The sequence below is a fragment of the Rhinolophus sinicus genome, linkage group LG02, assembly GCF_036562045.2.
Source record: "Rhinolophus sinicus isolate RSC01 linkage group LG02, ASM3656204v1, whole genome shotgun sequence".
NCBI classification, from domain to species: domain Eukaryota; kingdom Metazoa; phylum Chordata; class Mammalia; order Chiroptera; family Rhinolophidae; genus Rhinolophus; species Rhinolophus sinicus.
The window spans coordinates 36,688,368-36,700,753 of NC_133752.1; the positions used below are offsets into that span (position 1 = coordinate 36,688,368).

General features: G+C 35.9%; 1 protein-coding gene and 1 non-coding gene across 3 annotated transcripts in view; both read right to left on the reverse strand.

The window, feature by feature from the left end:
• Positions 1–12,386, reverse strand: part of LOC109461442 (alcohol dehydrogenase E chain) — a 51,686-nt gene that overhangs the window by 8,389 nt on the left and 30,911 nt on the right. Inside the window, exons 1-6 of one of the 2 annotated variants that reach the window (XM_019757675.2) lie at positions 9,811–9,963; positions 6,239–6,340; positions 4,793–4,931; positions 2,958–3,045; positions 2,641–2,860; positions 437–697 (exon numbers count right to left, since the gene is read on the reverse strand). In XM_019757675.2, coding sequence (XP_019613234.2) covers positions 437–697; positions 2,641–2,860; positions 2,958–3,045; positions 4,793–4,931; positions 6,239–6,340; positions 9,811–9,828 — 828 coding nt within the window. In that variant the 5' untranslated portion in view covers positions 9,829–9,963. Of the gene's footprint in view, positions 1–436; positions 698–2,640; positions 2,861–2,957; positions 3,046–4,792; positions 4,932–6,238; positions 6,341–9,810; positions 9,964–12,386 lie in introns of those variants that run through there. The other variant, XM_074323221.1, reaches the window with a different exon arrangement.
• Positions 6,797–6,903, reverse strand: LOC141570334 (U6 spliceosomal RNA). The gene has a single exon (XR_012494326.1). It is a non-coding gene; the product is annotated as a U6 spliceosomal RNA (small nuclear RNA).

A 12,386-nucleotide genomic window follows, 5' to 3' on the forward strand; every position in this document is an offset into this window, starting at 1 on the left:
GCTCGTGATTCCTTTTGACCAAATTATGATATATGAAAAATATCAAAATCCACAAAAACATATAAAAATTGTTAAAGTATTTTGTTAAAAAATGTGAGGGAAAAAATAAAAATGAAACTTGCCAATTTGAGAATAGAACTTGTATTATTTATATTTACTTGAGTTTGTCTTTTTAAACTAAAAATTAGCAAAGTAAATTTATAATGGCTCAGTAAAATAACCCTCTTGCCTCTCTGAAGGGGAAATATTACTTGAGATATGTGGCCTAGCTGATGGAATAAAACATTTCTTATAATAATAAATTAAACAATGGAGGTGGAAAGTCATCATTCAAAATCTTAAAAATATTCTGTATATCTGATATTTATAGTCTGCTGTCTAAAAGCATAACCCAGAATGCAGAAACAGGTATTTCAAGGCATTTTGTGGTACATACCATGGTGTCAAGCCGACCAATGACTTCAAATGAAAAATCCACACCTCCACCGCTCATTTCCTTCAGCACCTCGTCGATGGGTTTCCTGAAGTCCTGTGGGTTGATGCACTCAGTGGCACCCACTTCCTTTGCCTTCTCAAATTTATCTTTGTTGATGTCCACCCCAATGATCCTGGCTGCTCCTGCCGCTTTACAGCCCATAATAACAGACAGGCCGACTCCTCCAAGGCCAAACACCACACAAGTGGAGCCCTGGGTAACCTGTGTTTCAGAAAATTCAAAAATGGATTAAGTAATAATTGTTGGAAAATTCCTAAGGTGTATAAAGTGTCATCTGTTATGAGATGCTACTCAGACTCTTATGTCCAACCTGCTGTCAAAACCTCTTTTGGCTTCAGTTGCTTCATATTTAAATTGAGGGAATTGAACTAGATCCATGGTTCTCAAACTTTGCCAGACATTAGACTCACCTGGGGAGATTTAAAACCATTCAGTGCCCAGTTCATAGTCCATAACCAATTATATCAGAACCTCTGCAGGTCAGACCCAGTTCATTCCCAAGTGACTACAGTGGTGAGCCCAGGCTGGAAGCCAGTGGACGGGATAATCTTTGAGCTCTAAATGCAATGACTCTCATCATGAAGAGAATCTAGTGGCTCAAATCCATTGACAGCCAGTTTCAGTACATTGTACATACACAAAAGCAAATTTGGGGAAATGAAATTTGTGGAAAAGGTTATTCGAGGAGACTGAAAAAATAATCCTATCAAACCCTCAATGATTACTCCTTGGTTCATTAACTTTTGGTAGTCATTACCAGTAAGAGAGCAGAAATTAGCTGTGAAGCATAGAAGAGTTATTCTCAGCTTATAGCCAAACCTAACAACAGGGTAAACTTAACAGGAAACTTTAAGGTAATACAGCTTGAGATTATGTGATCTTAGTGAGTCTTTGTTCTTGCTTTTAAAAATACACTAATGAACAATAACACAATAAAAAGTTGGTCTACATTTTAATAATGGATGAAATTCACTATCAGGAGAGCCCATGGCTTCTGCTCTGTATATAAGCTCCTTAGAACAACAGCTCTGATGATGCAATTGCACAAGTGACTTAGTAGTAGAGTCACAGAAATTTGAAAAACACATGCTCTCAATTGTTGAAATTGGCTAGGGACTGTTTAATAAACCTAGACTGCTATAGGAGTCAGCCTTCAGTATGGGTAAACTATTCCTTCTGTCCCAAGTAATTATTCTCTGGGGTACACCACCACTTTGTACTTTACTTAGAAAAACATGAGGCTTGTGATTGTGATTTTAAAATGCAGGTAATTATGTATTATGGTTTAAGATTCATCAGGAGGTTTGATAAAGACATGCTGGTCGCAGCTCTAATACGAACCAGCCATAAGATTTTTGGGCAAATAGCTTGTCTCTGGACCTATTCAATTTCCAAACATTTGGGAAGAAGAGCCTTTAAAGAATTTCTCCTTAAAATCTACCACCTCTGAAGGGGTGTGTGTGTGTGTGTGTGTGTGTGTGTGTTCATGGCAGGGGAAGAGACACAACAGTGAAATCCCCAATGAGTGGGATACATACATATGGCACCATTGAAGCTTCACTGCTTTCTTCATAGAGATCCACAGAGCAGGTGTGTTGGTGATCCTTGGTCTAGAGGTGTATCAGGTAAGGATTTAAAATCTACTATTGATCCTAATTCTGAGAGTAGAGGACCTGGAACTAGATGTTCCTCAAAGGCAACTCCTTTATGTCGATAGTTTTGCTGCCTCAGAACCTAGCAGAACCTAGTGTGCTTGGCGTGTGTTGGTGCTGACTAACTGTAGAATGAAGGACCATATGAGGCCCCAGCTCTAAAATTTATTAATCCCCAAAAGAACAAATATAGGAAAATAATAATTGAAAATGGCACCTTTACTTTTTCTTCATTAATTATCAACAGCTTTTTCACTTGTTATAAACAGATAAATTTTCTAGGATATGCTCTTAATTTTTTCTGAAGGCATTTTTCTACTAATAATTGACACCCTAAATTCTATGGAGTATATCAACATCATTGTGGTAGCAATGGGGAAAGCTATGAGTAAATCTATGAAGAATTATCTCTGATTCCTGTGAGACATCACTTTCCTTTTGGTTTCTCACAGTCCGAGTGCAACTGGTTTTATCATCCGTTGTCATTCCTACCTTGGCAACTTTGACTGCAGACCCATAACCAGTAGTGAATCCACAGCCAATGAGACAGACTTTCTCTAGTGGTGAGGCTGCATCTATCTTGGCCACTGAGATCTCGTCCACCACTGTGTACTGGGAGAAGGTGCTGATGCCAAGGAAGTGGCTGATGGGCTTCCCTCTGCAGGTGAACCTCCTGGTACCGTCCTGCATAGTCCCCCGAGGTTTGCTCAAACTGGCCAGTGCAACACACAGACACACAAAGGCATGAGACAGGAGCATAGCTTATGTGCAAATCCATTGCCTGTGTAAGAAGATTATCAGAAACTCACTCGTTTTTCAAGCAGAAGTTGCCTTCTGGGTGTTTACAAACACTGCATTTCCCACACTGGGGTGTAAAGAGTGGGATGACTTTATCACCTAGAGGGGGATAGAGCAAATTCTTATTAAATTTCTACCTAGGAACTAATAGAGCAAGACCTAAAGCTTATGAGTATGGATTAGAGGCGTTCGTCTTTGAATCGTCTCTAAGAAATAGGATCCAGTCACCACGATGTCATTGGGTACTGCCTGGTAGCATTGTTATTGGTTTGGGTTTATATGTGCCTGAAGATTGCCAAAGAGGAAATACAAATATGGGAAACAACATGGATTTAATAGTTGTCTTTCATGGCGTGCCCTTTCTCTTGGTGGCTTTATACATATCATCTCATTTAATCCTTAGTAATTAAATCTTAAATATTCCCACTGTATGTATAATTATAAATTTTAGTTGTGAGCAGGCTGCCACAGTTCCACTAGATGTTGAGGATAGCCACTATTTTGAAATAGTTTGGGATGCAGTAAAAACAAGAATTTTTACAACCTTACCTTGGCTTTTCAAAGTGACTATGCTGATCTTTATGATGAAATGAGTGCTCGTTTTTAAAATTTTAGTTCTTTTTTAAGGAAAAATAACAAACATGAGACAAAGAAGAATTCAAGAAATTCCTTGGAAAACCTCAACCCTCAACAATGAGTTAGGCATATTCTTTTAGGATAAGAACTGACTTTCAAATGTTTTTAGCTAATAATTTAATTTGTTAACTATCTATTCTTTTCTGCTATGGTGGAGGGAGCCAGGGTGAAAAGTAAGGGTATCGTTTTTTATTAATTTATTTTTAACTAAAGGAAATACTTAGAGCTGAAACTCAAACCAGACCATTTGTTTTAATATTTTCAGTTCACAGGTCAATTATGTGTTTGGTAAGGGGGTATCTAATCTACTGGCTGGAGTGATGTTTTAGAATTAAATAATTTTTATTTTTAATCATCTATGCTACCTATCCACAAAACCCATAGAAATGGTTGGGCCATAACATTTAATATATAAAATTGATATGGAGGTGATGGCATGAAAATTTTCTATTTATTCACTCCTTACCTCTAATATATTAATGCAAATAAAATTAAGATAAAATAAATACTAAAGATAAAATAGTACTTCGTAACCAGTTACATATAACCATAGTTAAAGGTAATAAAACAGATACTGTTTATGGCAGAGTGCCTCCTGCTCGGTCTCTTTCCTTTCCGTCCAACTAGTCTGTTTCATTCATTCCATGTTCAAGAAGGAAGGCCATATTGGAAGAGGAAACCAGGGAATTGGCTGCACTTCCTCCCTAAGAAGAGATCATGTTTACTTAGACAGAGCCTCACGGTCCCTAACCTGTGAAGTCAGCACAGAACCGTTTCCATACACTGATCTAGAGGCTCAGTGCATATACTTTTGTTTTTTAACTTGTCCCAGGTGTATTTTTTTTTTTTTGGACCTGAAAGAAGAGAGTGCTCAGCAACACTAAAATGAAAGTTATTTGATTATGAACACGTCTGTGGCAGGCAGTGGGTCTCTTTTGATCCTCATGTCTCCCCGGGATCTAACGGGGTGCCTGACATCTAGTAGGTACTCAACAACTACTTGCTGAAAGAGAGAAGATGCAAGTGCATGCAAGCACGCATGCCTGAGTCAGGCAGGGAGGCAAGAAAGGAGGAGACCTCTGCTCAAGTCCCAGCTCTGCCTCAACCTTCGGCCAGCTCTTTCATCTCTCATTGCTTCAGCTTGATCATTCAGGCTGGACGACCTTGGGGTCCTGAACTGAGGCCCATTCCCCAGGGGTGAATTCTGTACCTGGTCTTACTGTAGTCACTCCTTCTCCAATGCTCTCCACAATCCCAGCTGCCTCATGGCCAGCGATCACAGGAAGAGGTATGAGAAAGTGTCCACTAACTACGTGGTCATCTGACCGACAGACTCCTGTGGCCACCATCTACAGGATAAAGGGAGACTAATTAGATTCCGAAAAGATTATGGCCCTTGGATGGACTTCATATGCCCGGTTTACTGAAGTTGGGATTTTATAGAGTTTTCAAGGGTTTTGCTAATAATCCCTACCCTTCCCAAATACAAATTTGTTTATACCCAAGATTATTCAGTCCAAATCGCTCCTCTACTCACCTTTCTTGCCTTAAACAATTTGGAACAATCTGTGAATTTAATTCCTGAAATATTTAAGTCTTGTATAATACACAAAAATGCATTCTTTTTTATAGAAGTAGAAATTGCAGATTAGCACCAAGAAAATTAAGTCAATTAAGTTCTAATGCTAATTGATTTTGAAATCTCGATATATATCCCTCTGTACTTTTTTTTCTGTAAAACACATCAATTCTTTTTTATTTTATTAGTGTGAAAGAATTTCAATCTAAAATGGAACCAGATGATATAAAACGGAAAAATCTCACATAAATGTAATCAGGAAAAGAAAACAGAAGGACTGAGAGACTGATTTCCTATAAATGCTTGCTTTATAAAAAAAAACTGGTAATATTGGAATTTTCTTAAATGATAAAGAGTTGGTCAGGGGTTGCATCTTATCAACCTTTGGAAATTCTGCTTGTCGTTTCCAGAGATGTAAGCAAAAATGGTTCAGGTCGGGGTAACCTCACAAAATAAACTGAATTGAGCTTTGTTTGTATGACTGGACTGCATTTGTCTCCTCAGGGAATTTTCAAAGCTTGTATCTATTTGTTTTTGTTTTAAAAATGAAAAAACATTTTTAATGAAATAAAAAAAAATACATGATTGCAATATTATCATCAGATTAAGCAAAATTTAAGGCGCAAACTGATCAAACAAGACAAAAAGGTAATAATAAAAGAATCACAAATAATATATACATTTTAATAGACTGTACCTGAACCCTCCTCTCTTTAAATTTTCTGTCAATAAGTACAGACTGCCCCAAACCCTCAAGGGACTCTCTAGCTTTCTACAGGTTGCATGTTCCAAATTGCAATTCCTCGGCTTTCCTGAATAATCGTTTTGTCCATTTTGAGCCGGAGTCAGTTTACCACTTTATTTGGGTCGACATTAGGATTATACTGTATATACTCTTTGTTCTCTTTTTAAAAATTTAACAGTTTGTATTTATCTTTCCTTGACAAGAAATGTAATTCCACTGTTTGGATTACCATATAAAAGGTGTCTCTTAATTAATTTTTGGTTCTTTGCATTTTTACTATTTTCTGAATTTTTTAAACCTAAAATTAAACAGAAGTGAAAAAGATGTTTCACCTTTATTCGAACTTCATGAGCTTTAGGGGGTGCGACCTCCACCTCCTCAATGGCAAAGGGTTTGTTTAACTCCCATAGCACAGCCGCCTTGCATTTAATTACCTGGAAATTGAACAGAAAGATGATACCAGTTTTTCCCCACTCTTGAAGTCAGGGAATGTGACTTTCATCTTTTTTTGTGCAACATCTAGCCCCATGTCTGCGGCCTGACAAATTTTACCTAGAAATGGACAAACTCTGATTTGCAAAGAGAATAAAAATACCTGTTTTAAAAAATGTGTAAACAGTAACATAAGGAAGAGAAACAGAATTAATTATAATGAGACATTGAGATAAAATGGAATATGTTCTTTTAAGCCATCCTTATGCTGTTTTTGCTCCGAAGACTGTTTATTCCTGATATTTCCTAATATTGTCTTGAAATTGGTTGTTTACCTACAACTGTTGGCTTGTAAATGAAGTTATTTATATATATATATATATAATTTTATTAGTTTCAGGTGCACAAGACAAAGCAATACTTAGACGTTTATCATTTATATCCCTCACACTGTGTAAAAAAATATGGAACGCTTCACGAATTTGCGTGTCATCCTTGCGCAGGGGTCATGCTAATCTTCTCTGTATCGGTCCAATTTTAGTATATGTGCTGCCGAAGCGAGCACTACATGAAGTTTTAAGTCACAATTATTTCACTGACAGATTCACTGTCTGTTCACATAAAATCTACTGCCCCCTTGTTCAAATCTCCATTTAAACCAAAAAGATCTGACTTATGATTCCAGCTGCATACTTGCCTCCCTGCTTAAGATGACTTTTCTTTCTCTATTTGCCTGTTTTCCTCCTTTGATTTTTCTCTCCCCACTATTTCTGTGTGCTACTTGATTGCACCACTCATTTGAAAGTGAGCTTTGAGAGCTCTGTTTTCATATTTAATTTATGTGTAGCAATTCTTTCCAGGTTAGATGTGAGCCAAAAATTGCTGCAGTTACAGCTACACACATACACACACACACACATACACACACACACACAGATGCACCCACTCACCCACATAACACACACATATATTTAAAAATGAGATAACTGTGCATTTGACTTTTTAGGTAGCGTGGCTTACCCATAGATGTTCTTTAAAATAAAATTTGAACACATAATTTTAGCTCTTGAGTATGTAATATAAAACCTGTCTTCATTGTTGCAAAGCTTATACAGTTAAGAGAGCTTTTTTCTAGACAGAATTGGCATGCTTATAAATATATTTAAAAATTCAATTGAAATTTATCCTTTTGACAATTCATTTTCATTTTTTCCATGTCAAGTTCTTCCACTTTGCAGTGTTTGCCATGGTCAATGTCACAATAAATATCAGAGTACTTGGAAATAATATACTAGAAATCCTATAGAACAACATCTCTCCATACAAAGGTCAACATGATTTTATAAAAAAATTAATACTGATATAGTTTGAATCACTTATTAGCACCAGGAACAAGGATATTTTGTTCTAAGTCTGCCTTAGATTTTTTTCTTTGCTCAGTGTGCTTATAGGCACAGAGGCATGTACTTTCATTCATAGGTCATTCAATATGATCAATTCATGTTGTTTAACTGCTTAATTCCAAAAACCTGTGCAGCCATGTCCGGTACATTTGTTGTGTTTGGACATGTAGGTCGTGCTTATCAGGTGATTATCACATTGTGTCCTGTGTGAAAGAGCCATGTGCTTGATTTTTAAACCTCACAGGGCAGTGTTATGAATTATTGGTCTATTTTACAGATAAAAAAATAAGGTTCATTTGACTCAGTAGTGGAGAAATTTTAGTAGTCACAAAGTTGGCTGTCCAGAGAATTAAGATCAATCCAATTTATCTTTTCACCATCCCATGGCAGTGAAAGATTAACAAAAGATTAAACAATAACAAGAACGATAGCAGTGACTAACATTTATTGAATTATTCCTATGTACCAGGCACTATCCTAAGTGTTTTGTAGTATTAATTTATTAAGTTCCCATAATCACCTTATGAAGCAGGTATTATTAAGATTGCTATTTGGCATTTGAGGGAAATATAATGCAGGAAGTGTAAATATAAATGAAGCGTTACCACAAAGCTGAAAGCTATTGATTGATGGCGTACATGAAGGGGAGGATTGATTTCCTATCATTTATTGTTTTCATGAATACTTTTGGTTTGCCTTTTTGCTCTCTGGACTCATTATTTCTTTCAGCCTCAGTTTCAACAAATTTAATTTTTGTTTTTTCTAACTATTCCTCATTTGAATTGTAATGTGCCATTGTAAATGCTAATCAGTGATGAATGAAAATAAAGAGGTTTGAAGTGATAAAACTGACAATTGGCTACCCATGAGATTTCCAATCAATCTTTTTAAAAAATTGTTTCATTTTCCAATTACAGATGACATACAACATTACATTAGTTTCAGGTGTAAAGCATAATGGTTAGACATTTATATAACTTACAAAGTGATTCCCCCAATAAGTCTAGAACCCACCTGGCACCATACATAGTTACTACAGTATTATTGACTATATTCCCTATGCTGTACTTTATATCCCAGTAACTGTTTTGTAACTGCCAATTTGTACTTCTTAATCCCTTCACCTTTTTCACCCAGTTCCCCAACCCCCTCCCATCTTGCAAACATCAGTTTGATATAGGCCTGTGTATCAAAACTTCAGAATCTTTTAATTGAGTTATCATAGCAAGATATTAAAATGTGTGCTCCACTAGTAACACAACAAATGTACCAGACATGGCTGCACAGGCTTTTGGAATTAAGCAGTTAAACAACATGAATTGATTATATTGAATGACCACATACATTTCTCTGTGCCTATAAGCACACTGAACAAAGAAAAAAATCTAAGGAAGACTTAGAACCAAATATCCTTGTTCCTGGTGCTAATAAATGATTCAAACTACATCAGTATTATTATTTTATAAAATCATGTTGACTTTTGTATGGAGAAGATATTGTTCTATAGGATTTCTATAGAAATTTCCCAGACTGAGCCAAAAAGAACCCTGTTAAATCAGAATTTGCATGTTGATGTTGGCTTGCTTAGCATTGATGATTCTAATGCCTTGAGATCAATAAAACTTTCATCAGACTTAACTTTCTTCTTGTCTTCATAAAAAAATAATAAATAAATAAATAAACTACAACGAGTAACATTTAAATTATGGTTTCTTGATATAAAGATAACTTCATGATTAAAACTATTTCTAACTTTAGATTTCCAAATTACTTATGATTGGCTATAACTCCTGTACATTTATTTAATATAGGAAATAAAGACTTAAATAGGTACGGATGCCACACATTCTTGTTAAAGATATTTAGGAATAGGCTATTTCAGTGTAGTTCTATACACATTGCATATTGAAGCATATATTCTATGTTGTATTTCAGTATATGTACTGTTTTTAATTCAGATATAAATTTTAAATTATTCATTAAATACATCTCTTTGTGTATTATATGAGAATATATTTCCAAATCTAAAAAAAACAAAAAACAAACAGACAAAAAACTGTTTTGCTTACTTTTCCTGCTGTGCTCATGTTTCTGTTTTTTCTGCAGGCCAGGAGACTGCTGAATTCTTACAGACTGTTTCCTACTCGACTACATAAAATAAATATGTTGCACAGATATTTTGTTTGCTTGAGTAATGCCCAATTCCACACATGATTTGCTGTCTTTAAGCCCCACCCAGCAGTTTATTATCAAACCCTATTAAATCAGAAAGAAAAGGGCACTGAACCAGCACTAAAACCTTGACTTGTTTTGCAATATGCTAATTACATATAACATCTTGATTTCTTTAGGTTAAATATTACCCTACGCATAAATTTTAATCTCTGTTTTTCCTGGATTCCAAAGGTTTTCCTTCTCAATCATGTTTTCCCTCTGTGCACTAAACTCTAACTTCTAATCCACATACTTTAGTTAGAAAGGAGGAAGAGAAAGGAAGCAGCACAAATGATGTGAGACAGAGCTAGGAGCCAAAGGAGTATATTTGCTCCAGCACTCTCCTCCTCTTCATAGCAGAGAAGTCAGACACCAATCAGTCACAGCAAAAGTGCTCATGATCCTGGCATTTCTGTTCCACTCAATACTGGTCAACACTGACTGAACGCCTCCCTGTTGCAGACACTCAGCTGGATATAATGAGGTGGCTATGATGGATAAGAGACAACCTCTACCCATGCCAAGAAGGAATATGAGGCAATGGTCATAACATAGCCTTGGATTCAAGGCAGACCCTACCCTTACTAGCTGTGTGAACTTCGCCTTAGTTTCCTTATTTGTAAATTAATAGAAATAATAGTACCACCTCAAAGGGTTGTTTTATGAACAAGTAATACAAGCCCTTTAAAGTACTTATCAGGGAGACTGGCAGATAGGACAACCTTCAATAAATATTAGCTACAATGATTAACCAGAAAAGAAACCTCATAGTCTATGGGGGAAAAGACCCAGGCAACCAAGTCAGACCATCTGGATGTGCTACATCAAAGGGAGGGCATTCTGATGGAATGCCTCAGAGGAGGCTTTTGAGTTAGAAACTAAATAATAATCTTTTTAGCAAAGAATCAAAAAATACTCGTGCATTTCTATTATCCTTTGGTCAGTGCATGAATAAAAGAGAATGTAAGTTTGATTTTTAATAAATCTTAAGTCTTATACCAACACTTGGGGGACACAGTGCATCCAACTACTTAATTAGATATAGTCTATCAACAAGTTTATGTTAATGTAAAGGGTATATTTCTCTAGCCTTGTCAAGGGAATGTCACTGTTGTCTGTTTCCAACTTTACTTATGAAGGTGTAGAGAGCGATACTGGGGATACATCCACATGGCAGAGAAGATGCTACTTGTAGAGAATGGCCACCACTCTGTTTTCCCTGCCCACACACCTTTACTTGTGGAAAGCAGTGCAAAGAAAGGGAGTCCGACCATTTTTCAGAGATTCTGTGTGGTATTAAGGAGCTCATATGTCCCAATCAATTTGAAGGACTCATTGGATTTGAGTGAGTTTAAAGAGTGATGGAGGGATAGGGTATTAGGAATAATTTGAATTCTTAATAAGTTGGTGGTTTATTTATGAGGCATAAATTTACAGAAAAACAATGGCCTCAGTTTATTGAGCACCTACTATGTTTCCAGAACTCTACTGGGAGTTTTTCATACATTGTCACATATAATCTTCAGAGAAAGTACATACAAAGAAGGTACTAATCTTATTCCCATTTTACAGATGAGGTAAGAGAAACTCAGAAATTATAGATCCCTATCCTCAACAAAATATTAGCAAACCAAATTCAGCAATGCATTAAAAAGATCATACACCGTGATCAAATGGGATTCATTCCTGGTATACAAGATTGTTTCAATATCCACAAATCAATTAATGTGATACATCACATAAACAAAATGAAAAATAAAAATCATATGATCATATCAATAGATGCATAAAAAGCACTTGACAAAATCCAGTATCCATTTATGACAAGAATTCTCAGCAAAATGGGGATAGATGGGGACATATCTCAACATAATTAAGGCCATATATGAGAAACCCACAGATAATATCATACGTAATGGGGAAAAGCCAAAGCATTCCCCTTAAGACCAGAAACAAGACAAGGATGCCCACTTTCACCATTTTTATTCAACATAGTACTGGAAGTTCTAGCCACAGCAATCAGACAAGAAAAAGAAATAAAAGGCATCCAAATGAGAAAGGGAGAAGTGAAATTGTCATTATTTGCAGATGACATGACACTATATAGAGAGACCCCCAAAGATCCCACCAAAACAACTATTAGAACTGATAAATGAATTTAGTAAGATAGCAAGATACAAAATTAATATTGAGAGATTTGTTGCATTTTCATACACCAATAATGAACTATCAGAAAGAGCACTTAAGAAAATATTCCCATTTACAATTATATCAAAAATATATTTAAGAATAAATGTAACCAAAGACCTGTACTCAGAAAATTATAAGACATTGAAGAGAAATTAATGAAGATACAAATAAATGGAAACATATACCATGTTCATGGATAGGAAGAATTAATGTAGTTAAAATGTCCATACTATCCAAAGCA